This window comes from Pelodiscus sinensis, chromosome 4 (genome assembly GCF_052426305.1).
Source record: "Pelodiscus sinensis isolate ZL-2025 chromosome 4, ASM5242630v1, whole genome shotgun sequence".
NCBI lineage: Eukaryota > Metazoa > Chordata > Testudines > Trionychidae > Pelodiscus > Pelodiscus sinensis.
Window position 1 is genome coordinate 3,371,249 of NC_143055.1, and position 26,747 is coordinate 3,397,995.

The window sequence follows — 26,747 nt, forward strand, 5'->3', positions numbered from 1 at the left end:
GGGGGAACGAGGCGCGTCGCCGTCCTGTGCCCCTGGCGAGGCTGCAGCAGAACGTTGGTGGCATCTCTGGAACACGCCGAGACGGGGCCTTTCTCGAGGACTGGAGAGGAGATTACGCAGCCCGGGGTGCCGTGCTGGAAAAGGCTTCTAGCTAAATGTTCGCTCCCTGGGCCAAGCTGTCCCGGGACATGCAGGGTCGCTGCACCCCGAGCAAAGCGGGTGTTACTGCTTCGAAATAAGCAGCCGCTTATTGCGAAATAACAGGCTTGGTAGTGTGACGGCGCCGCTTGTTATTTCGAAATAACCCCCTAGCGTAGGCCAGTGAGTTAACAGCAGGCTGCGGACTAGAACCCACCACTGCCTCCTTAAGGGACGTGTCGCACAAGGTCTACAGGCACTGGGCGCATGGCCTTCTTGTAGGCTGTGCTCTCCCTGCCTTTATCATTGTTGGTGTGTGCATCGCTGCCCTCTACTGGACCGAATCAGAGCGGCTCAGCTGTGTGTCAGAGGCTCTCTACTGCTTGCTGGTTGATGGAGATTCTCCTTTAGAAGTATTGGCAGGCTCCTGAGCTTTTGCGATGGACATTCTAGCCCCATGGCTGCAGTGAAAAATTTGGGGTACAGCAAAGAGACAGCTGTGATCTCCGTAGAGAGCCGAGGGTTAAAACTCGTGTCAGAAAACAGAACTAGCTTCTGTGTGTTTGATTGCTGATTGGTTGTGTGGACCAGCTGTTGATGTTCTGGGTGCTTGCTAAACATCTGGGCCGGGCAGCCCTGGCCTCCCTAGAGCCTCCCAGTCCACAGACAGACAGGGGGACGAGAGGGGGCAAAGGAAAGCAAGGGGCTGAACAGGTCTGCCGGTCACTGTAACAAAAACAGAGTCTTGTACCCACTGCTGTAACTGTGCCTTGGAGTGTGTGCACCTGTCTCACGGTCTGTGAGTGGGTATGGGTGTGTGTGAGCTGCCATTTTATAACTGGGCCTCTGTGTCTGTGTGTAGCCACTGTACAGTGTGTTGCGGTGTGTGCGTGTGCATGCACAGCCATTGTAACTGTGTTGGGTGTTTGCCCATGCACACACCAACGTAACTGCGTCTTTGGTGGTGTGATTGTGCATATGCTGCCATTCTAATTGTGTGTTGTGTGTGCTCTTGGTGGTGTGTGTGCTGCGGTTGCAGTGTTCGTGTATATGCTGCCATTCTAATTGTGCATTGTGTGCGCTCTTGGTGGTGTGTGTGCTGCGGTTGCAGTGTTCGTGTATATGCTGCCATTAAATTGTGCATTGTGTGTGCTCTTGGTGGTGTGTGTGCTGCGGTTGCAGTGTTTGTGTATATGCTGCAATTCTAATTGTGCATTGTGTGTGCTCTTGGGTGTGTGTGTGCTGCGGTTGCAGTGTTTGTGTATATGCTGCCATTCTAATTGTGTACTCTGTGTGTGTGTGTGTGTGTGTGTGTGTAGCCATTGTCACTGAGCACTGGAGGGCAAGTGTATATATGTGTGTGCTGCTGTGGTAGCAGGGTGTGAATGTGTGAACCCCTTGCAATTGTGCATTGGTGTGTGTGTGCACAGCTGTTGTATCCGTGAATTGGGGGTGTGGTGCATGGGTGCCCATGTCATTGTGCCTTTGTGCGTGCGTGGTGCACGCGCACCATTGTAACTCTGACCTGCGGGTGCCCGCACCCTTGTAACAGAGTGGGCGAGTTTGTCGCCATAGTAACGGCCTTGCTGCCCCCCCCCCCCCGGTGACCTTCTCCCGAGTCCCCGCCCTTTCCCAGCGGGGGCGGAGCTTGGGGAGGCTGGACAGGCGTTGCCCGCCGCACTCACGGCCTGATTTCCGATTCCTTCGCTGCGCTGGGGCTGCAGGAATCAGCAGGGACCCCGGCTCCGGGGGGTTGCTGCCCCGTGTCGTAGACAGACCCCCCCCCCCGCCCTGCTCAGCTCGGGCCAAGCCAGCCCAGAGGCGTCTCCCCCCTGGCCGCGGTTGCATGGGGGGCGGGGGGACGGGTTCCCCATCGGGCTGCGGAGATCCAGGGGCCCCGCGTTAGAACAGAGACCCGAGCGCCTGGCTTCCAGGCTCGGCTTGGTCTCCGCGTGATGGACAGCCAGCGAGCAATCAGCCTGGACTCCAGCACCATCCCGGGCCCCTCCAGAGTCCCTGTGTGCAGCAGGAAGGCGGCGACTCCTTTTCAAGAGCCCGCTCCTTGTGTGCCGAGGAGTGTGTATTTGTGGTGGGGCCGGGGTGGTGGGGGGAGGGGCCTCCCCCAGCCCTGGGCCCGCCCCCTTTCTGCTGAGGCCCCGCCCCCACAGGAGCCAAGCTGCTCCCCCCCAGGACCACAGAGAGGTAGAACAGTACATGGCCCCAACCTGCCCGGCCCCAGAGCACAAGGGGGGAGGAGGCCACACGACTCCAGCCTCCTGGACCTGGAGCACAGGGAGGGCAGGCGCTTGGGAGCAGCCACACTCCACCCTCAGTGTGCCTACAGTTGGCAATCTGGGGCTGGTGGTGTGGGGCGGGGCCAGGCTGGTGGTGTGGGCGGGGAGCATGGGCAGGGCCAGGCTGGTGGAGTGGGCGGGGAGCGCGGGCGGGGCCAGGCTGGTGGGGAGCGTGGGTGGGGCCAGGCTGGTGGAGTGGGTGGGGAGCGTGGGCGGGGCCAGGCTGGTGGAGTGGGTGGGGAGCGTGAGCGGGGCCAGGCGGGTGGGGAGTGTGGGCGGGCCCAGGTGGGTGGAGAGGGCGGGGAGCGCGGGCGGGGCCAGGTTGGTGGAGTGGGCGGGGAGCGTGGGCGGGGCCGGGCGGGTGGAGTGGGTGGGGAGCGTGGGGGGGGAGCGTGGGCGGGGCCAGGCTGGTGGAGTGGGCGGGAGCGTGGGCGGGGCCAGGCTGGTGGAGTGGGTGGGGAGCGTGGGCAAGGCCAGGCTGGTGGAGTGGGTGGGGAGCGTGGGCGGGGCCAGGCGGGTGGTGTGGGCGGTGTGCCTGGGTGGGGCCAGGTTGATGGTGTGGGCGGGGAGCGTGGGTGGGGCCAGGCTGGTGGAGTGGGTGGGGAGCGTGGGCAAGGCCGGGCTGGTGGAGTGGGTGGGGAGCGTGGGCGGGGCCAGGCGGGTGGTGTGGGCGGTGTGCCTGGGTGGGGCCAGGTTGATGGTGTGGGTGGGGAGCGTGGGCGGGGCCAGGTTGATGGTGTGGGCGGGGAGCGTGGGCAAGGCCGGGCTGGTGGAGTGAGTGGGGAGCGTGAGCGGGGCCAGGCGGGTGGTGTGGGTGGGGAGCGTGGGCAAGGCCGGGCTGGTGGAGTGGGCGGTGTGCCTGGGTGGGGCCAGGTTGATGGTGTGGGTGGGGAGCGTGGGCGGGGCCAGGCTGGTGGAGTGCACGGGGAGCGTGGGCGGGGCCAGGCGGGTGGTATGGGCGGTGTGCCTGGGTGGGGCCAGGTTGATGGTGTGGGCGGAGAGCCTGGGCGGGGCCAGGTTGATGGTGTGGGCGGGGAGCGTGGGCAAGGCCGGGCTGGTGGAGTGAGTGGGGAGCGTGAGCGGGGCCAGGCGGGTGGTGTGGGCGGTGTGCCTGGGTGGGGCCAGGTTGATGGTGTGGGCGGGGAGCGTGGGCGGGGCCTGGCGGGTGGTGTGGGCGGTGTGCCTGGGTGGGGCCAGGTTGATGGTGTGGGCGGGGAGCGTGGGCGGGGCCAGGTTGATGGTGTGGGTGGGGAGCGTGGGCAAGGCCGGGCTGGTGGTGTGGGCGGGGAGCATGGGCGGGGCCAGGCGGGTGGTGTGGGCGGTGTGCCTGGGTGGGGCCAGGTTGATGGTGTGGGTGGGGAGCGTGGGCGGGGCCTGGCGGGTGGTGTGGGCGGTGTGACTGGGTGGGGCCAGGTTGATGGTGTGGGCGGGGAGCGTGGGCGGGGCCAGGTTGATGGTGTGGGTGGGGAGCGTGGGCAAGGCCGGGCTGGTGGTGTGGGCGGGGAGCGTGGGCGGGGCCAGGCGGGTGGTGTGGGCGGTGTGCCTGGGTGGGGCCAGGTTGATGGTGTGGGTGGGGAGCGTGGGCAAGGCCGGGCTGGTGGTGTGGGCGGGGAGCGTGGGCAAGGCCGGGCTGGTGGTGTGGGCGGTGTGCCTGGGTGGGGCCAGGTTGATGGAGTGGGCGGGGAGCGTGGGCGGGGCCCGGCTGGTGGTGTGGGCGGGGAGCGTGGGCGGGGCCAGACTGGTGGTGTGGGCGGGGAGCGCGGGCGGGGCCAGGCTGGTGGTCCCCCACCTAGGATACTTGCCGCCCACGGCTGGGACCCCCCGATGGTGAGATGCGCTCACGCTGGCGGACCTGAGCCCTTCTTTGTTTGCCGCGAAGAGCCCAGCAGGCGAATCGCGCCCCAGCGCTGGGTCTGGCTCGCAGGCAGGCTAATGGCCCAAAGCAAACTCCTCCCGGCCTTTGGCCCCAGCTCTGTGAATTCCCATCCGCAGTAGCTCATTCTGGTTTGCCTTCATGCCCTCATACTTTGGGGTTAGTGGCCACATTTTCTGTGGTTACTCGGCTTTTGCTGCCGATTGCTTTCTGAAGGAGCTTGCCATACTTTATGGTTTTGCGGATACATGCCTTTTCCACAGAATGGATCTCGCTCCCGTGGGATGTCTCTGTGCCACAGTGATGCCTTATATTTATGTAGCGTCGTTCATCCAGAAAGCTCAGAGCCCCCGGGTGCTTTAGAGTTCACACCCCCTCCCGCCACTCAAATGCAGCTATCTCTGGGGAGGAACACGGATGATGTCATGCCAGGGGGATGCACACGCCTCACCCTGAATTAGAATTGCGGTGTTTCGACTCCTACAGCAAAGAGCTAGATGCAGGCAGCCCTACCCCTGGGGGATCAAAGATTGGACCCAAATCGACCCGATAGGATTCCTGCTGTAGCATTCCTGTGCCAGCCCAAGGAAACAAGTCCGCACAAGTTGGAAGGGAGTAGAGAGAGGGACTTAGCTGGATACAGCAGAGAATAAGGAAGAGTGACGGGGTAACATTAAATGAAGAAAAGGAAAACTTGGGTGGAGTGGGAGGAGGCAGCAAGGTGCGGTAGGTGGTGGAAAAGTCTCTCCAAGAGAAATGGTGGACGCTTCATTTTTTAAACCACTCTGGACAGAGCATTAGTAAAGACACAGCAGAAACTACCCACCGCTGGCCAGGCTGGATGACTTTGTAGATAAAAGGGAAGCGGTGGACGGGGTAAAGCATTTGATACCGTCTCGCATGACCCTCTTATCAAAAAACCAGGGAAATACAACCTAGCTGGGGCTATTAAAAGGATTAATATTCAGATTTTACTGGAATAAATCGCCCAGGGAGGTTGTGGAATCTCCATCGCTGGAGATATTTAAGAGCAGGTTGGACTGACACCTGTCAGGGATGGTCTAGACAGTGCTTGGTCCTGCTGTGGACTTGGTGACCTTGCGAGGTTCCTTCCAGTCCTAGTGCTCTGTGATTCTATGATGTTTTTTGCAGCTCTGATTTCTGGCCAGAGGGGGCGCTGTTGTAAAACAAGCGGTAAAGACACAATAGGAAGCGGACACTAGGACAGGGAACCGAACTGGGCTTCCCAAAGGACAATGTTGGGATGATCCAAAGCCGTTGGAGGCAGTGGTTTTAGCTGCTGGGCCAGCTGTAGAGATGCAGCTGTCAGAGAAGCAAGCCGAATGTCGGGAATCATTATACAAGGGATAGAAAATGGGATTGAGAATCTCTTATTGCCTCTGGATAAGTCTATGAGGCGCCCACATCTTGAATACTGTGTGCAGGTGTGGTCGCCTCATCTCCAAAAAGCTCTCTTAGCATTGGGAAAGGTTCAGAAAAAGGCAACAAAAATGATGAGGGGTTTGGAATGGGTGCCCTAGGAAGAGAGATTAAAAATATTTGGACTTTTCAGCTTAGCAAAGGGGAGAATAAGGATAGAGCTCTGTAAAATCATGATGGGTGGGGAGAAAGTGACTAAGGAAAAGTTATTGACTTGTTCCCATCACATAAAAACTAGGAGTCACCAAATGAAATGAGTAGGTAGCACGTTTCAAACAAACAAAAGGAAGTTTTTTCTTCCTGCAGCGCACAGTCAACCTGTGGAACTCCTTGCCAGGGGATGTTGTGAAGGCCAGGACTTGAACAGGGTTCCAAAAAGAGCTAGATACATTCATGGGGGTTAGGTCCATCAATGGCTATTAGCCAGGATGGGTAGGAATGGTGTCCCTAGCCTCTGTCAGAAGCTGGGAACGGGTGACAGGGGAGGGATCACGTGAAAATTCCCTGTTCTGTTCCCTCCCTCTGGGACATCTGGCAGTGCCCCCTGTGGGCAGAGAGGGCCCTGGGCTGGTTAAACCTTTGGTCTGACCCAGTGTGACCGTTCTTATGAGCTGGGCAGGCACCTTGATTCTGATGCATTTGGCTGTTCCGTCTCGTTCCCGTTAACCGCTGCATTCCTCGCGCCATTCGTGCCCTTCTGTGGTTGTGGGGTAGCTTCAATTATGGAGCGCCGCGTTCTTGCAGCGAAACAAACCAGCGCCCGGCTCTGACTGACTGAACGAGCTAAAGGGATTGTTTTCCAGCAGGGAGAGAATCTCAAACACGCCCAGGAGGAATTTGTCTTTGCTACAAGAATGCGTGCGTGACACGTCGGGGTTTCCAGCCCACCGTCCTCCCTCGCTTGGAGTCCCGCTGCGCATCCCTTCGGCCCTGCTAGCGCCATGGCTGTCTTGGGGGAGCTAGAACACCAGGGTGGGGACCTCAAAGGAGACGGGGGGAGTCTGGTGCCCGAGAGACGCTGGAATTCGGTCAGAGCTAGGACTCCGGTGGGAAATTCCAGCCCCACGGTGCAGCCCTCCAAGGTGGGTGCCTCAGCCTTGTAACCCCACTCGGGGCATATTTAGCGTGTTGGAGCCTCGGGAGCAGCTCAGCCCTCAGTCGTGGACGTTCACCTCTGGGTTGCTGGTTCTAATCCCTGCCCGCGTTGCGGTGAGCCGAAGCCACACATAGTTATTGGGTGACCTCACTTCATTTCCTAGCAGCTCTGCTTCTGCCGTCCAAGCCGTCTGCTGCAGCGGGGACGAGCCGGCCTCCTTCGCCGACAGGCACACCTCCGGGATGCTCCAGCTCTTCTCGCGGCAGGGCCTGCGGGAGAGCCATGCTGGCCGGGGGCAGTGAGGAAAACCCAGTTTGCCCTGCGGCAGGAGAGCTCCAGGGCTGGGAAGCTGCTTTCCGCAAGGCCGCGAATTGTCCAGCCTGCCCAAGAGCAACTCCAGCCAAGCTGCCTTCCCTCCACGCTTGCCAGCGAACGCTTGTATCAGGGCTGCTTTGACAAACCAGCCGCGCTGTTTCCTGTAGCTCCAGAGGGGGAAGAAAAGAGAGAATTCCCCTTAGTGCCAGACACTACCGCTATGACCAGGCACTTGTGGACAAGCGTCTTAGCACAGAGCCAGGCAGCCTGCGTGAGGGGAACATCCCCTGTGAATGCTGGTAGACGGGCCGTCAGCCGGGCGGGTTAGCTCCTTCCTACCGCTCCTGGACATCCGTGTCCATTGGTCACCCGGCCGGCTGGAACTTCTGCTGAGCTCTCGGTTATTCCAGGGCTTGGGAGGTAATGGGTCCTCTGCGTTTGAGCCCACCGGGTACGGGATGGCCCTGGGCAGCGCCCAGTGGCGGGTAGTGATCCCACATTGCTGAGCCGGGCCCTGCTGGCGGCAGGGGGCCGTGAGCGCGAGCAGAGCTCAGGATGGAAGAGGGCATCGGCAGCAGGAAGGTGGCCCTGGCGTAGTAGAAAGCAGTGCGGCAGATGGAAACCCGAAGAGACCGGTCTCCGGGTTATAACGCAGGCGGCTGCACCGTCCGCTTGTGAGGGCGGCTGCTGGCTTCCTGCAGAAGGCCCGTTCGGACAGTCGCCGGGGGCCTGCAGCCCGCGCTGCTGTCCTGGGCGCCGGGCGGCTTTGTTCTGCCTCCGGCGCCGGGTTAACTGACCTCACGGAACGACTCCGGGAAAGGCGGGAAGCTGGCTTGGGAGAGCCCCGGGCCCTGGTACTCTGATCCAGCCCCACCTGCCCGCAGGAAACGCCTCTGCTTGTCGACAGCAGATGCTCCGCCTTGGGGCAGGAACAGCGCCAACCGGCCCCAGCTCCTGAGCCACAGGCCTGTGCCCGGCCGGGCTGCCACGGCTCCGCCCAGGAGAACCGGCGCGGGGGCAAAGCGTCTCTCCGGGCTTCGCTGCGGCAGAACCGCCTCCGGCTGGGACAGAAAACACGCTACAGGACAGCAGAAGGCAGGGAGAGCAGGGAGAGCCGGCGTGCAGCCTCCCTTCTGTGCTCCAAGCAAAGCCTCTCTTTCCAACACACCCACGCCCCCCCACACCCATTCCTTACACACACACAAGCACACACACCCACGCCACGCACTGTTTCTTTACATGCACACCTACGCTGTTTCTTACGCACGCGCACACACCCTGTTTCTTACACACCCACACCCCACACTGTTTCTTTACACACCCACCCACCATTTCTTACACACGCACACACACCCTGTTTTTACACTTCTATGCCCCTGCACTGTTTCTTTACACTCACACCTACACTATTTCTTACACACGCACACACCCTGTTTCTTACACACCCACGCCCCGCACTGTTTCTTTACATGCACACCTACGCTGTTTCTTACGCACGCGCACACACCCTGTTTCTTACACACCCACGCCCCACACTGTTTCTTTACACACCCACCCACCATTTCTTACACACGCACACACACCCTGTTTTTACACTTCTATGCCCCTGCACTGTTTCTTTACACTCACACCTACACTATTTCTTACACACGCACACACCCTGTTTCTTACACACCCACGCCCCGCACTGTTTCTTTACACGCACACCTACGCTGTTTCTTACACACGCGCACACACACACTGTTTCTTACACACCCACACCCCACACTGTTTCTTTACACACACACACCTACACCGTTTCTTACACACATGCACTGTTTCTTATACATCCATACCCCCACACCAAAACTGTTTCTTACACCCACACCATTTTTTATACACATACCATGCACACACCGTTTTACACTCCCACCCACCCTGTTTCTTATACCCCCCATTTCTTTCACACCCACACCCATTCACAGCCCCCCGTTTTTTACGTACACATCACACACACAATTTCTTACACACGGGCACCTTCCATTTTTTTCCACACACACATCCCATTTCTTAACTCACACAGGCACACACACACCCGGTTTCTTACACACACACACACACACACGGTTTCCTACACACACACACACACACACACACACACACACACCCTCTGTTTCTGGCCACGGCCTCCTGTTTTACCCCTACACACCCTTGCAAACCACTTCTGGTGGCCACCGACAGGCGCAGCCCCCCCCCGGTGCACACAGGCTGCGGTTGGCTGGAGCCGTGTGGCAGGCTCCCTTGGCAGGGTCTAGGTCCCTGCCTGGCGCTGGCTTCTGGCTGCCGGGACCTTTGCTTGCTGGCGGCCAGGCTGGGAGATGGGGGCTCCCTTGGGCCCGTCGCACGGCTGAGCTGCCACCCACTCAGGCAAAGCACCGATTGGACCCATCTTCCCGCCCCAAGGGGCTCGTTTCTCAGGGCCAGGCCTGCTTTCCCTCCCTCCGGCCTCCCGCGTCGTGGGACGAGGCCCCTTCTTCTCCACAGGAGCAGGGCGTCCAGACAAGGCCATAGAAAAAGGCGTCGGCAGAGCCCAGGCGGAGCTAGCGGGTTCCTTAAGAGGCGACACTTATTCTCCGTCGGGCCCCTGGGCTCACAGGAATGATCCCTTGCCAGACGTTCTGGCCCAGGTGTGACCCATTAATCCAGCACCTCCAGCTGTGACACGGCCCCAGGACGGGGGCAGCCATGCCTACTGGTTGGAGCAGGAGCCTGGGCTCGTGGTCAGAGTGAGAGTCAGGAGCCGGGAATGGGAGCCCGAGCGAGAAGCCAGAGCCAAGGGGCACGACTGGAGCAAGCAGGCAGAGTGGTTAGTGCAGCCTTCCCTCGCCTGTCCCGTCAGTCACAGAAGCTTTCATTCCAGCAGGGAGTTAAAGAGGGGGAGCAGGAGGGGGACAGCTCCCTCCCAGGGGGCACCCTCCTGCTGGGGACCGCGTCCCTCCAAGAGTAGGGGCGTGGGCTGTGATGGAGTGAGTAGCCACGTGGGCACTGAAAGGGTTAACCCAGCCCTTCCCCAGTTGCTTGCCCTGCCAACCTACCAGCCCCCGGCCCAAAGCAGGACAAACCCCAACTCAATCATCCCAGCCAGGGCTTGGTCAAGTCAGGACTTCAACACCACTAGGGATGGAGACTCCACCCGCTCCCTAGGGAACCCAGCCCGGCGCTTCCCCACCCGCCTAGGGAAATCGTTTTTCCTAATATCCAACCTAGACCTCCCCCACTGCAACTTGAGCCCATTGCTCCTCGTTCTGCATCTGCCCCCACTGAGACCAGCCTCTCTCCAGCCTCTTTGGAACCCCCCTTCCAGAAGTTGCAGGCTGCTCTCAAATCCCCCCCCACTCTTCTCTTCTGCAGACTGAACAGACCCAAATCCCTCAGCCTCTCCTCGTAGCTCATGTGCTCCAGCCCCCGAATCATTTTCATTGCTTTGCACTGGACTTTCTCCAATGCGTCCACATCCTTTTTGTAGTGGGGGGCCCAGAACTGGACACAATCCTCCAGATGTGGCTTCACCAGAGCCGAATAAAGGGGAATAATCACATCTCTGGATCTACTGGAAATGCTCCTCCTAATGCACCCCAATATGCCATCAGCCCTCTTGGCTACAAGGGCACCTGTTGACTCATCTCTAGCTTCTCCTCCACTGTAACCCCCAGGTCCTTTTCTGCAGAACTGCTACTTAGCCAGTTAGTCCTCAGCCTGTACCAATACTTGGGATTCTTCCGTCCCAAGGGCAGGACTCTGCACTTGTCCTTGTTGAACCTCATCAGATTTCTTGTGGCCCTAGCAGCAGGTCTGAAGCAATGGGGCTGCCACCAATGTGTTTGGAGTTTTACAACTTTACATTATGGATCAAGGTCAACTGGCGTTTTACCTGCAATAAAGGTCAGGCCGTTGAATTGAGTGATGCTGTCACATCATACGCTAACACTTTTTCCATCCCACCGGTGTGTCTGGAAGAGCAGCTACTGATGTCAGACACTTTTAAACCAGCTAATTCTCCCACCCCCCAAGAGTTTGAAAAGACCTGGCTGAGGTGCCCCGTGGGCCGGTAGTGCTGATTTGCAATGTCTTGGCGCACTCGGGAAGTCCCAGAAGACTGGAGGAAAGCTAGTGTGTGTCTACACAGCAGGGCTTAGCTCGAAATAAGCGTTGCAAATTGGGCTATGTCAATTGCGTAGCTTATTTTGAAACAGCTTCTTTGGAAATTGAGAGAGTCTAGACAGCACTTGTTTGGAAATAGAGCACTCTTCCTCCCACTTCCCTTCCTCCTCATACAATGAGGGTTACAGGAGTCGGAGTAAAAAGTCCTCCAGCTTGACAGTATTTGGACCCTATTTCGAAATAACTGCCTGCCGTGTAGACACGGACGTCGTTATTTCAAACTAGTGTTGCAATGTAGACATACCCTACTGCTGTGCCAATATTGAAAGGGGATAAACAGAGCAAGCTGGGCTATTATAGGGCTGCCAGTCTGACCTCAGTCTCCAGCCACACAATGGAGTGGCTGATACGGCACTCACCCGCAAATGGAAGGAGGGTAGTGTAATTAATGCCAATCAGCATGGGCTGATGGAACTTGGATTCTGTCCCATGACCTTGGTACCATTTTCTGATGAGATTACCGGTTTGGTTTGTCACAGTTCAGGAGCAACAGCACCTGAATTCCCCCTCTAGGGTCCAGCAACAGCATCCACTTGCTGGCTCGCCGGCCATCACCTCTCTGTGGTGGAGACACACGTCTCTCTCCCTCCTAACTGGGGGTTTTGCAGGCAGCACAGTTCCCTGCCTACACTACGAATACCCCAGCAACACAGACGCCTCCACCCGCCGGCTTTGCCTTCCCTCCTCATGAGCTAGGAATTGCTTCGTTCCCCACAGTGAAGTGTTCATGCTACTTTTCCTTAGCAAGCGTATTGATTCTTTGTCTTCCACTGGATCATAAACCATAGAGCACTAGAACTGGAAGGGACCTCGCAAGGTCATTGAGTCCAGCTCCCTGCCCTCACGGCAGGACCAAGCACCATCCAGACCATCCCTGACAGATGTTCATCTAACCTGCTCTTACATATCTCCAGTGATGGAGATTCCACATCCTCCCTAGATAATTTATTCCAGTGTTTAGCCACCCTGACAGGCAGGAAGTTTTCCTAATGTCCAACCTAAACCTCCCTTGCTGCAGTTTAAGCCCATTGCTTCTTGTCCTGTCCTCAGAGGCCAAGAGGAACAATTTTTCTCCCTCCTCCTTGTGACACCCTTTTAGGTACTTGGAAGCTGCTCTCATGTCCCCTCTCAGTCTTCTCTTTTCCAAACTAAACAAGCCCAATTCTTTCCATTTTCCCTCATCGCTCATGTTTTCTAGACCTTGAATCATTTTTGTTGCTCTTTCTCCACATCTTTCCTGAAATGTGCTGCCCAGAACTGCACACAAGACTCCAACGGAGGCCTAACCAGCGCAGAGCAGAGCGGAAGAATGACGTCTCGTGTCTTGCTCACAACACTCCTCTTAATGCCTCCCAGAATCGCGTTTGCTTTTTTTGCAACAGTGTCACATTGTTGACTCCTGTTTAGCTTGTCTTCCACTCTGACCCCTAGATCCCTTTCTGCAGGACTCCTTCCCAGACAGTCGCTTCCCATTCTGTATATGTGAAACGGATTGTTCCTTCCTCAGTGGAGCACTTTGCATTTGTCCTTATTAAATGTCATTGGCTCAGACCCACGGCTCTCCCTCTCCTGTGACCCACACCAAGCCTGCGTTGGGATACGTGGGCTCTCTTTGTCATTTGCTTGGAGTTTGCCCTTCCTGCGTGGGGTCCCGTTCCTCCCCCCCGCAGATCTGACTAGCCTTGGCTTGGCTCAGTGCCTGTGGGTTCTGCACCCCGACGTGGCCGCAGAATGTCCCCATGCGGATTGGGAAGCTTTTGCAGCCTGGAGCATTTGAACTGCAGGCCGTCCTGCATGCTTGCTGAAAAGGTCATAAAAATAACTGCCGGATGATTCAGTTCCCACCACATTCCTGAGACACCGGTTGCATTTTCCTCCGCCCTACGGATTCCTGGCAGGGGGTGGGAGAGATGGGGAGAAGGAAACTTTGGAGGTAACTTTTGGAGCAGTCCGCTGGGTCTAATTGTTGTAAATATCTCGTACCACAGCCCCCAGCGCTTCCTCTGCGGACAATGCCCTGGGAATGGCTTTTTCCTGCCCTGGAGTTTTTGGGAACGCACCAAGGGCTCTGTAGACCACCTAAGCTCTGTGACGTATTCTTGGGCCCGCGTGGCTCACGACTCTGGAAAATCCATCTCGGCCCGATTGTCAAACAGCTCCCTCCCGTCTGGCCCGAACCCCTGATAATTGGAAGCAGGTAATGAGCCAATTTACGCTAGCCAGGAAGGGATCTTTACGCGCCTCTTCCTGCAACTCAATATTTCAAGTCACACGTGGCAATTAGGAAGTGATCAAGGGCCGGCAGGCGCACGCGAAAACAAGCCGAGGGAGAAGCGTTGGCCCGGGTTACGCGCGGATCCTTTCAAGTGGCGTATTTCACTGCGTTTGACACCTTCTGTATCACCATTAACAGCGTTCATACTCCATTTATTTTAGTCACGGGGGGACTTAGTGAAATGCTTTCACTGCCTGTGCTGGGCGATCTTTCAAACAGAACAATGTGACTGAAGGGCCGCTTACCTGCCTGAACTGGGCTGTGGCGAATGGGGTCCGAGCGGCTCATCTGTGTGTCCTAGGCCTTATACTGCCATTGGTGACTTTCTGTTGGCTCCAGAAATAGAGAATCCCTGCTGTCGCAGTTGACTTTGAAGTGACCTCAGTGTGTAGGATACTGACAGCCAGGAAGTCAGATGGGCAGCATGCTCCAGAGGCTAAGGTGTTCTCCGTTCCTGGCTCTGACACTGACTTCCTTTAGGACCTTGGTCACTTTCCCTCCACTTGCTGGTCTATTTGGGTTGGGGTAAAGACTCCTTGCGGTTTCTAGCAGAGTGAGGCCGTAATCAGAGGGTGACTCTAAATTACATCAAAGAAGCCATGGGTATGGCACCAGCTGGTTACAAAGGCAAGCGCTGGGCCAGCAGGTTGGGGGGCGATTCCCACGGGTGACGAGGGCGTTTGGAGATTTGACTCAGTTCTGTTTGTTCTCCTCGTTCATGCATCTTCCTGGGCCATTGTCCCAGGCGTGGCGGGAAGCAGAAAGGCTGGGAGAAATGCCACTCTCAGGGTTCTCCCACACCAACCGAAGCCACCAAGCGCAAAACCCGATGAGAAAAACTGATGTGTGTGAGCGCAATTCCAGACTGACATCTAGAGTAAAGGCAGGTCCGGGTAGAGGCAAAGAAGCAGCCAGATTTTGGGATGTTTCTCTTATCCAACCCGCTCACTTGGGCCCGGCGATGGTACGTTCCTTTGAGCAATCCCTTCCATGGCTGTGGAGTTTCAGCGTTCCTAAAGGAAGATTTCCACGTGCAGCCGAGGGAGCATAGACCCTGTGCCTCCGCATGCCCTTGTATAATTCATGTGGAGACCTCTTAGCCAGCCAGTTTATAATCTATCAGTTTCACACATACAGAATGGGAAGCGACTGTCTATGAAGGAGTCCGGCAGAAAGGGATCTAGGGGTTATTGTGGACCACAAGTTGAATATGAGTCAGCAGTGTGATGCTGTTGTAAAGAAAGCAAACATGATTCTGGGATGCATTAACAGGTGTGTTATGAGCAAGACCCGAGAAGTCATTCTTCCGCTCTACTCTGCGCTGGTTAGGCCTCAGTTGGAGTCTTGTGTCCTGTTCTGGGCACCGCATTTCAAGAAAGATGTGGAGAAATTGGAGAGGGTCCAGAGAAGAGCAACAAGAATGATTAAAGGTCTAGAGAACATGAGCTATGAGGAAAGGCTGAAAGAATTGGGCTTGTTTAGTTTAGACAAGAGAAGATTGAGGGGGGACATGAGAGCAGTTTTCAGGTATCTAAAAGGGTGTCATAAGGAGGAGGGAGAAAACTTGTTCATCTTGGCCTCTGAGGATAGAACAAGAAGCAATGGGCTTAAACTGCAGCAAGGGAGGTTTCGGTTGGACATGAGGAAAAACTTCCTGCCTGTCAGGGTGGTTAAACACTGGAATACATTGCCCAGGGAGGTTGTGGAATCTCCATCTGTGGAGATATTTAAGAGCAGGTTAGATAAATGTCTATCAGGGATGGTCTAGACAGTATTTGGCCCGGCCATGAAGGCAGGGGACTGGACTCGATAACCTCTCGAGGTCCCTTCCCGTCCTAGTGTTCTATGATTCTGCGATTCTATTTAGCGTGTGCCCTGTTCATGGTGTATCTGCCTAGATTGGAATGAAAATGCCACACGCGTCCTGTCTCAGCACGTGGCCCTTCTAGATTGTAAACTCTCCTGAGCTGCGGCTGTAGGTCACCGAGGGTTATTCCAAGCTGGCCTCACACTGCGTCTCTATCTCCTTCAGGGGGGCGTGACGGACGACAAGAGCGACGACGGCAAATCGGTCTCGACCTTGAGCTTCGGTGTGAACCGACCCACCATCTCCTGCATATTTGATTGTAAGTCCTCCAGGGTGTCGGGGGTGAAATGCACCAGGCCCGGGTAGCAGCTGGGATCGAGTGAAGCCCGAGGGTGCCTGGGTTTTGTGCTGGTCTCTCTGCACAGGGGGAAATTTCACCATAGATGTCAATGTCCCAGCTTATCTCCCTGCTGTCTCCAGTCCCTGAGGGTTCAACTCATTTCCATCCGCAACGCAGCAGCCTTGCTTGGCTCTCAGTGTAGGTGTATCTTCGGCCACAGACTCCTAGGGCCGGCAGAGACCTCAGGAGCCATCGGGTCCAGCCCCCTGCCCAAGGCAGGACCAACCCAACTCAATCATCCCAGCCAGGGCTTGGTCCAGCCGGGACTTCAACACCTCTAGGGATGGAGATTCCACCCCCTCCCTAGGGAACCCAGCCCAGCGCTTCCCCGCCCGCCTAGGGAAATCGTTTTTCCTAATATCCCACCTAGACCTCCCCCACTGCAACTTGAGCCCATTGCTCCTTGTTCTGCATCTGCCCCACTGAGAACAGCCTCTCTCCAGCCTCTTTGGATCCCCCCTTCCGGGAGTAGGAGGCTGCTCTCACATCCCCCCTCATGTGGCTGAGGTGTGGCCCCAACTCTAAGGCTGGGGGGCAGGGACCCCACTGTGCAGGTGCACAGCCTAGCTAGGAAGTGCTAGAGAGAAAATTCACCCCATGCGCCTCAGGGCCTGATCCTCTCCACTGCGCCGGCGCCGGTGCATTTCTGTTGCCATGGGGATCATGAGTGGGAGGCTCAACTAGACCAGGCCCTGGGTAGTGCAGTCGGCAGGCCAGATTCTGCCCCGGGGTCGATCATGAGTCACTCCATTGCTGCGAATGGGGCTACTCTGGGTTGGCTTCCTTAGGCCCAAGACCTGACACCCGGGGTCGAAAGACACAGAGGAGCCGCTGGCGGAATGAGCGCCGATACGCCATCCCGTCACGGGCCACTCTGAATGCCTCTCTCCTCCCTGTTTCTCCATAAAGACGGGAACCGCTACCACCTGCGGTGCTACATGTACCAAGCTCGGGATCTGGTGGCCATGGACAAGGACAGCTTTTCAGGTAAGCGCTGGGTGTCGTTGCGGGCGCGCCGGTCGCTCAGGTCCGGGAGCTGTCAGGCGGATGCCAGCGCTCTCTGCGGGTTGCTCTTGGCACGCACTGAACCAAGAGGGGGTTTGTGCCCAGCCGCCGGGGACCGACGCAGAACTCGTCGGCGAGGAAGCAGCCAGAACCCACTGTCAGGCCAGGACCCCCTTGAGTCCGGGGGCCCCGCTCACAGCTGTGGGATAAAGCCGAAAGCCGGTGGCGCAGCTGGAGGGCAGAGAGCTCAGAGGCCCTGAATAAACAAGGACGGGGCTGTCAAAAGTGGCACGCTACCTGGATTTGGCCAGGCTCCGGGCGTGTGCCTGCGGCAGCAGGGCTGGGAGTCGAGACCGAGAGCCAGCGATAGCCCCTCTTCCCTGAGCAGTAATCCGTGCCAGACTCCCATGCTGCGCCCGGCGGGCAGAGATTAAACCTTTTGGGGCAGGCCCGGGTTCACTCTGCACGAGACTGATATGATAGAGGTCTATAAAATCATGAGTGGTGTGGAGAGGGCCGATAAAGAAAAGTTATTTATTAGTTCCCATAATAGAAGAACTAGAGGACACCAAATGTAGCAGGTTTAAAACTAATACGCGAAAGTTCTTCTTCACACAGCGTGTTGTCAACCTGTGGAACTCCTTGCCAGAGGAGGCTGTGAAGGCTAGGACTATAACAGAGTTTAAAGAGAAGCTAGATAATTTCCTGGAGGTTAGGTCCATAAAAGGCTATTGGCCAGGGGATAAAATGGTGTCCTTGACCTCTGTTTGTCAGAGGCTGGAGAGGGATGGCAGGAGACAAATCGCTTGATCATTGTCTTCAGTCCACCCTCTCTGGGACACCTGGTGCTGGCCACTGTCGGCAGACAGGCTACTGGGCTAGATGGACCTTTGGTCTGACCCAGTACGGCCGTTCTTATGACTCTTCTTTGGGGGCTCCCCTCCAAGGTGCCCCCTGTGGTGGCAGGTCGGGGACCCCCCCCATCCTGCACCCCATCTACAGCAAGCCGAGTCTGACAGCCACCCTTTGTCTCTCCCCCTGGGCAGAGCCTTGGTATCTGCTCAGGCTGGAACTAGGTGTCTGGGCCAGTCCACACGTGGGGGAGTCAGCGTAGGGGGACCCCGGGTTACAGAGCAGACAGCCCCCCCCCCCACGTCACCCCGCCCCCATCCTGTGATCAGGACGAATCCGAGCGTGGCTCTGCAGTGAGCGGCTGCAGCACAAAGGCTGCTGCCCAAGCGTCAGGCTTGGACGGAAGGTGCCAGCCATTTCGGGTGAGGCTCTGCACCAAGGCGTCGTTTGGTCTGTTCGGAGAATCAGAGAACCCCAGGGCCGGAAGAGACCTCGGGAGTCATCGAGTGCAGCCCCTGGCCCAAAGCAGGACCAACCCCAACTCAATCCTCCCAGCCAGGGCTGAAACACCTCTAGGGATGGAGATTCCAGCTGCTCCCTCGGGAACCCAGCCCAGGGCTTCCCCACCCGCCTAGGGAAATCGTTTTTCCTAATTTCCAACCTAGACCTCCCCCACTGCAACTTGAGCCCATTGCTCCTTGTTCTGCTTCTGTCACTACTGAGAACAGCCTCTCTCCAGCCTCTTTGGAACCCCCCTTCAGGGAGTTGAAGGCTGCTCTCAAATCCCCCCTCACTCTTCTCCTCTGCAGACTGAACAAACCCCAAACCCTCAGCCTCTCCTCGCAGGTCATGTGCTCCAGCCCCCGAATCGTTTTCATTGCCTCCTGCTGTCCTGCCTCCAATATGTCCAATTCCTTTCAGTAGTGGGGGGGTCCCAAAACCAGACTCATTACTCCAGTTGTCCCCCCCTCCCTCCTCCGGTGCCAAATAGAGTTTGAAAAGGGAACTCCTTCTGGAAGTCTGGCCTGGCAACTTTAATGTGAACAAAACACCAGTGACTCCACCAAAGAGCCGTAGCTTGAAGTGGGATGAAGCAAGAACGTCCCTTCTCCCATTCCCTCATCACCCCTGAAATCCTCCTCTGCCTCCTTCCCTCCCATCTCCCTCCTCTTCCCCCCATAAAGACACGAGGAATTTAAAGGAGCTGGGACTCAAAACCAGAGTTTCCTGGAATGAAGAGCATCTGTATTCTGTCTTTTTAATTGCATTAAAACATGCCTACCAGGAATGATTTCATCCCAGCTAGATGCCAGATGCATGGTGTTTTATATCTGGAGAGATAGGGAGCCATTGATGGACCTAATCTCCATGAATTTATCTAGCTCTTTTTTGAACCCTATTAAATTCCTTGTCTTCACAGCATCCTCTGGCAAGGAGTTCCACAGGTTGACTATGTGGTGCGTGAAGAAAAACTTCCTTTGGTTTGTTTGCAACCTGCTACCTATTCATTTCATTTGGTGACCCCCTAGTTCTTATGTGACGGGAATAAATAAATCCATTTTCCTTATTCACTTTCTCCACACCTGTCATGATTTTATAGAGCTCTGTCCTATCCCCTCTTAGTCACACAGAGATGTTCTAGGGACAGCGACAGTAGATGCGAGATACCACCATTTGGAGTAGGCAATACCTTGCAAATTCTTATAGTCACTGTGCAGTAATTAATTGTAAATATTGATCTTTTCATGGTGACCACTAGCTTTGGACTCTGTTGGCCTCATGGCAAATAGCTTCCTGGGAACAGAGTCTGATGGTTTTGTGGCTAAGATACTGGGCAGCTGTTCAGAAGACGTGAGTTCAATTTCTGATCTGCTGTTAATTTCTGTGTGTGATGTTTGCGTCTCTGTGCTGCAGTGACCCTGTACCATAGTGGTAAAAACCTTTCTTTCCCTTGTCTGTTTAGATCAGGGGTGCGCAAAGGAGCCTCTGCGACCTGGATCCGGCTCGCCAAGCGCCCTGCCGCTCCCCCGCCCCCAGGTCAATGGAGATCTGGGGTTGGGGGGGCCACGGAAAGTCTCCTCCCCCTGACAGGGGTGCACGGCATCAGAGGGAACCGCTGGCTGTTTTAAAACAGCTGGTGGTTCTCTCTGGCCACCGCGCGCCCCTGGTAGGGCGGGGACAGGGGGTGAGAGATTTTGCGCGCTCCCCCACGGAAAGTCTCCTCCTGCGGTGGCGCCGAGAGGGAACCGCCAGTTGTAGGTGCCGGGGCTTTGGGTGGGGAAATCTTCACATGCTCTTGCACCCCCAGGCCAATCAGGGTCTGTGGGCAGGAGAGCATGAGAAGTCTCCTGGCCCTGCCCCTTCTGCCTGAAGCCCCGCCCCTTCTGCCTGAGGCCCCACCCCTTCTGCCTGACGCCCCGCCCCTTCTGCCGGAGGCCCCGCCCCTTCCAGGGCAGCACTTCAGAAATGTGTGAAGTGGCCCCCTTTTTAAGAATGATTGCTCACCCCTGATTTCGCTGGCAAGTCCTTCAGGGCAGGGAGCGTCTCCTCCTGCGTACGTGCGCAGCAGCGGCTGTGTTAGAATTCAAACATCTTTGCCAGCCAGTCCCTTGCGCTCACCCTTGGACAAGAAACACTCGCTGCCTTTGTATTAAGACACAAGCGGGTTCTCTCGCCGCTGTAGACGCCAGAAGGCTGCGGTAACCCCCCCGCCCCCAGTCTAGTCCTTTGGCAGCTCTCTGACTCACTGGGCTACGGCAGCGGGGCGGGGAGGGGATCCTAGGTGTTATTTTACCCTTTCTTTTCAGACGGGCCCGGGCAGAGCTGCGAAAGAGGCACACAATGCGACAGTGTCTAGGTCCAAACTCTTTCTCCTCTCTGCTCCCACAAAGGGCGTGTTGTTTCAAAGAGAGGCAGGCCGGCTTGGCGAGGGTGATTTCCTGACTCCCGATTGGCTGGGGAGAGAGGGCGTCCCTTAGGAAATAAAAAAAAAACCCCAAACCCCACAGCCAAAGACAACGCGAGCGACAAAACGTTACAGCGCGAACTTGGGATCTCGCTCGCTGCAACAGAGCCTACTTCATTAAGGGCAGGGTTATAAAAATAACGCCTCCCGCATACCCCCGGTCCAGACAAAAGGGCTTTAGAGAGACACCTTTCCCTCCCCCATCCCCCCGCTTTTTTTAACTCCGTTCCCAACACATGGGGGTTTGTTAATGGGCATGCGTTCGGCTGCCTTTCGGACTGGAAAAAACGCACCAGTGGAAAAGGCTCGGCCATGCCATAGCGTAGCCCGTGGCATCCCAAAGAGCCCAGCTCATTAAACACAGCTGCATCAGCTGGGAACTCAGCACAGGGGAGGGGGTAGGAGGGAATACAGAGCACCCAGCCCCTGACTTGCTGGGGGCCAGTGGGTTATGTCAGGGGCTCAGCGCGAGAAGGAGCCGTGCTTTCTGGGCTGCGTTCCCCAGGGTGCCCATTCACCCTTTTTGCGGAAGACGCATCGATTTGCAAGGAAGTAGGATTGTGAGTTGTTTAGGGCACGGGCTGTCTCTTTTCATAGAATCCTAGAACACTAGCGTGGGAAGGACCTTGCGAAGTCATCGGGTCCAGTCGCCTGCCCTCACGGCAGGACCAAGCACCGTCTAGACCATCCCTGACAGGCGTCTGTCCGACCTGCTCTTAAATCTCTCCAGTGATGGAGACTTCACAACCTCCCTGGGCAATTTACTCCAGTGTTTAACCACCCTGACAGGCAGGAACTTTTTCCTAATGTCCAACCTCAACCTCCCTTGCTGCAGTTTAAGACCATTGCTTCTTGTCCTGTCCTCAGAGGCCAAAGAGAACAATGTTTCTCCCTCCTCCTCGTAACTCCCTTTTAGAAAACAGCTTTCACATCCGCTCTCAGTCTTCTTTTTTCTAAACTAAACAAGCCCAATTCTTTCATTCTTCCCTCACAGCTCATGTTCTCTAGACCCTTCATCGTTCTTGTTGCTCTTCTCTGGACCTTCTCCAATTTCTCCACAACTTTCTCAAAATGTTGGGCCCAGAACTGGACACAAGTCTCCAACTGAGGCTGAATCAGCGCAGAGCGGAGCGGAAGAAGGACGTCTCGTGGCTTGCTCACAACTCTCCTATTAATGCCTCCCAGAATCACGTTGGCTTTTTTTCCCCCAACAGTGTCACATTGCTGACTCATATTTAGCGTGTGATCCACTCTGACTCCTAGATCCCTTTCTGCCGGACTCCTTCCTAGACAGTCACTTCCCATTCTGTGTGTGAGAAACGGATTGTTCCTTCCTAAGTGGAGCACTTTGCATTTTTCCTTATTCAAAGTCATCCTATTGACCTCAGGCCATTTATCTAGTTTGTCCAAATCATTTTGAATGATGACTCTCTCCTACTCAATGATGGGGGTATGTCTAAACTACATCCCTCTTTTGAAAGAGGGATGTAAATTAGACAGATCGAAATTGCAAATGAAGCCGGAATTTGAATTTCCCACGCTTCATTTGCATGATGGCAGCCATGCGTTCTTTCAAAAATGGGTATTTCAAAAGTGAAACCACCGTCTAGATGCGGTTCTTTCGGAAAAACAAACAAACCCCTTTTTCAGAAGTTCCTGTAAACCTTAAACTTCATTGTTTTAGGAGTACAGGATCTTCCAAAAAAGGGTTTTTTCGATATGTCTATTTACGTTCCTCTTTCGAAAGAGGGATGTAGTTTAGACACATTGTTTTTCCCCCGTCATTGAGTAATGGATCTACCCTGTCTTTAGTATTCCTCTTGCTTCTGATATGTGTGTGGAATAGTTTTGTGTTACCCTTTATCTTTCTAGCTAGTTTAATCTCGTTTTGTGCCTTGGCCTTTCTAACTTTGCCCCTACATCCTTGTGTGTGTTTTATTTATAGGCATCCTTTGGCATTGGACCTAGTATCCGCTTTGTGTAGGACTCTCTTTTGATCATTGAAGATATCCTAGCTGGCCTTGGGTGGTCTATTGCCGCACTTTCTAGCTTTCCTACGCAGCAGGCTATTTTGCTGCCCGTTAAACCTCGCTCTTTCCGTTCCTGTTGTCTGAGTGGACAGACACGGCCCTGCCTACGTGCTCCCGTTACTTCCTGCCCTTTTCACTTTCCTCCTCTGCAGATCCCTACGCCATCGTCTCCTTCCTCCACCAAAGCCAGAAGACAGTGGTGGCCAAGAACACGTTGAACCCCACCTGGGACCAGACTCTCGTCTTCTATGAGATCGAGATCTTCGGGGATCCCCAGAATGTGGCCGACACCCCCCCCAGCATCGTGGTGGAGATTTACGACCACGACACCTACGTAAGCGCGTTGCCAGGCGCCGGACGTGCACGTCCCCTGGGCTGGATTGAAGCAGAGGCGTTTAGCGTGGGCCCAAATGCCCTTGTCACAGCAGAGCTGGGCCCAACCTGTTCGGTGCCGTGCCCCTCCCTCGAGCTTGGCCTGGCTCTCCCTCCCTCACGGTGGTGCCCGGGGCCATATAGGGAAATAGGGACCAGACGCATGTATTTGAGTAGGCTTGAGTGATGGGTTACTCCAGCCCTCCGTGTCTGCGTGTGCCTTCGGCCCGACACTTGCGCTGCCCATAAAGGTTCATGGGCAGCGCTCTGAGGGTGCAGTGTGAGCCCTGAACCGGGGCCAGGCAACAAGGGCCCAATTCTGGATGAGCTCAGGCTCTCTGGGAAGGTGGGAAGGGCACCGGTTCAATCCCCCCAGCCCTTTTGATTTCTGTTTCACTCTCAAGCGCTTCGGGGGGCCGGGCCGGGGTCTCACCAAGTGTTGGCTCAGCACGTTGCGCAAGGGGGCCCTCATTTCAGCTCCACGCTGCCCATACTCGCTCCCTTGGGCTCCAGCCACTGCCCCCTCCCTCCTTCCCCCCCTGCTCGGTTCTGCTCCCCTCTTCTCGCTGCCACGGAGAACTGGGCCCAAGCTCTTGGGGGGAAGGGACGTTTTTTTGTGTTCAGTTAGTGCAGCGCCTCGCACCATGGGGTGGGGGAACCTTTTTTGGGGGGCAAGGACCCACCGAAAAATCAGTCGAGGGCCACGAGGGAGAAGCACCAGCAACCCTCCCTGAAGTGGCCCCCGAGTGAGAAGCAGACAGACTCTCCCCACATTCCCCTCACGCACCACGGCCTGGGGGTCCGGGCTAGTAGATTTTGTGGGTTCCAGCCCTGCGGGAGGTGGGGGAGGCTGGAGTACCAGACTCCCCAGTGCTGTTGCGGGGAGGTCCTGAGTCTCGGGGGCCAGATCCAGGCAAGTTGGGGGCCACATGCGGCCCCTGGGCCTTAGGGTCCCCCCCCACCTGAGCACAATGGGTCCCACGTGCTACTGTCACACAGAGCATTAAAACTACTGGCATGTTGCTCCGCACTGCTGCTCCTTTCTTCTTGAAATCCCTCCCCCTCTCCGCCCCGCCCCCTCTCCCAAATATTGGGGGGAAACAGAAAACCCCCTTGAAAGCCGAATGTCGCGCCCATTCCCATAGTCCCGGGCGTCCTGGCTTGGGAATCCCGTCGGGCAGTTGACCGGTTGTTGGCCAACGCTTGTGATTGTCTTGCCCGTGTGCTGATCGCTGACCGTTTACGCAAAGCCCCAGCTCCTGGAGTCAGGTGCTTCTGTGAGACTTTCACCGTTTCTTTTCCAAAGAGGAACGTTTCTAGCCAGGAGGGTCACAGAGAGACGCTGAAGAACACGGCCCCAAAAGGCTCCACAGCCAGAAGGCAAATTTCAACACCCCCAAATTTATGATTTTTTTTTAAAAAAGGTTGCCTGGTGTTTTAACCTGAGGATTGTTTTGGCCCAACTCCTGCTATTTGAAGGCGCGGGGTTGGCCAGCGGGGAGCAAGCGGGACGGGTGCGGGGTGGCCACCTAAGCCAAGAAGGAGGCGGATGAGGGAAGACCCCGTGCTGGGCGGTGACCGTATGTGTGTTGCTTTCAGGGTGCGGACGAGTTCATGGGCCGCTGCATTTGCACCCCCAGCTTGGCGCGCTCCCCGCGGCTGTCCTGGCACCCGGTCGCCCGGGGGAGCAGGCCCGCAGGAGAGCTGCTCGCCGCCTTCGAGCTGATTCGGCGGGAGAAGGTGAGGTTCGGAAGGGGCCGCCTGGTGGGGTCCAAGGGTGGGCCGGGCCGGCGCCTCCTTCCTATAGTCCTGGCTGCTGCTCGGTGGGCAGACACCCGCAGGGAGGCGTTTCCTGCCGTTCGAGGCCTCGTTAGGCTCTTGTCAAACCCGAGCGCTGGCGTTTCTTCTTACGACCCTGGTGGAGAAAATGGCAGACGCCGCGACCCGACGCACCGTGACTGGAGTGCGGGCTCCGGGGCGCGGCAGAGGAGGGGAACTTTGGGGCGTGGGAGGGGGCTCCGGCTTTGGGGGGGCCGGAGGGGCCAACCTTCAGCAGCTCCCGGGCAGCAGTGCGGGGGGGGGGGGGGGTAAGGCAGCTTCCTGCCTCTCCTGGCCCCGCAGACCAGGCTGCACCCCAGAAGCAGCCGGCAGCGGGTTCCCAGCCCATCGGAGGGTGGCGCTAGTGCTCGGAGCCCTGTGTGCCCCCCACCCCCACCTAGGAGCTCTACGTGGGGACCACGGTGGAGCCCCCTCAGAATCGGCCCTGGGAGCTTGGCGTGAGCTTCTGGAGGGGTCCCCCCCCACGTCACCGTCACCTCCCGGTGGTGTTCCACGGCCCCGGGCGTGGCTGCTCCCCGGGCCTGGCCGGGGGAAGGGAGGCGAGGGAAACGGCTGCTTCCCCAGGTGGCTCCTTGAGTTCCCTCCTCCCGGCTGCTTCTCTCTCCCGCCCTGCTGCGGGCGAGCGCGGGACCGACAGGCCCTGCTGCTGTACAGCCCGGGGGTCTGCCCTGGGAGGGGCTTGGGGCCGCAGTTCGGGGCGGCGGTGGCTGCAGGGGAGGCTCCTCCGGGGCAGGCCGGGGAAGAAAGAAGGAGCCGTAAACGCCTGAGGGAACAAGAGTAGCTGCCCAGTGCGTGGGCGCCCCGGGCCCGCTGGCCAGCAAACGCTGTTGATGTTGGCACATGCCAAGGTGACATTTCCGGCCAGCAGGAGCAGCCTGGGATGGCGGCCGGCTGCCAGCCACGCCAGCGGGAACTGGTGCCAGTGAAGGGATTGTGTGAGGCCGATGGAAGTGACTGAGTTTGATACGCTTGTTGCGTGGGTGGCGGGTATCATTTCCAGAGACCAGGCTAGTTTCTTTTTTGAACCCTGTTCAAGTCCTGCTCTTCACAACATCCCCTGGCGAGGAGTTCCACAGGTTGACTGTGCGCTGCGGGAAGAAAAAACTTCCTTGTGTTTGTTTGAAACCTGCTACCGATTCATTTCATTTGGTGACCCCAAGTTCTTATGCTATGGGAACTTTTCCGTATTCACTTTTTCCACACCAGTCGTGATTTTATAGCTCTCTATCCTAGCCCCCCCGGACTCCTCTTTTCTACGTTTAAAAAGTCCCCGTCTTTATAATCTCTCTTCAGAGGGCAGCTGTTCCAACTCCCTTCCCCCCCCCCCGTCCTATCATTTTTGTTGCCCTTTTCTGAACCTTCTCCACTGCTAAGGTTTCTTTGTGGAGACGAGGTGAGGCCGTCTGGACGCAGTGCTCCAGACGTGGGCGCCCCGTGGATTTGTGCAGGGGCGGTGTGATAAGAGGCAGCCGTGCCGGGACCATTCAGTGACTGTGTGTGTTTTGCTCTCCACAGCCGGCCGTTCACCACATCCCGGGCTTCGAGGTAACGCTCCCGGCGCGTTGACAATGCGGAGGGCCTGAAACGCCCCTTCAGCTGGCCAGAGCCCCACGTCCCACCAACTCCCAGTAGCATCCTGGGAGCTGCGCCCCGGGGGTTGTAACGGGGGGTCCCTTTTCTGGCAGTGGGGACATGCAGTTCCCCGGCTGGAGTACCCCCAGCAGCAGGGGGGGTCAGAACCGTGTTCTCAAGCCCCTTCCAGTTTCAGGGAGCTTGGGGGCGGATGCAGCATCGGGGCTTCCTGCAGCAGTGGGAGGCCGGATTTCCCCTTGATAAGTCCTGTCCT

At 56.9% G+C, this 26,747-nt stretch overlaps 1 protein-coding gene across 14 annotated transcripts in view; it reads left to right on the forward strand.

The window, feature by feature from the left end:
- The window catches only part of DYSF (dysferlin), a 269,126-nt gene that overhangs the window by 142,677 nt on the left and 99,702 nt on the right, over positions 1-26,747 (forward strand). For all 14 annotated transcript variants that reach the window (XM_075931052.2, XM_075931053.2, XM_075931051.2 and 11 more), the window contains 5 exons: positions 15,664-15,757; positions 16,748-16,825; positions 22,843-23,024; positions 24,662-24,802; positions 26,417-26,446. In XM_075931052.2, coding sequence (XP_075787167.2) covers positions 15,664-15,757; positions 16,748-16,825; positions 22,843-23,024; positions 24,662-24,802; positions 26,417-26,446 — 525 coding nt within the window. The remainder of the gene's footprint in view (positions 1-15,663; positions 15,758-16,747; positions 16,826-22,842; positions 23,025-24,661; positions 24,803-26,416; positions 26,447-26,747) is intronic.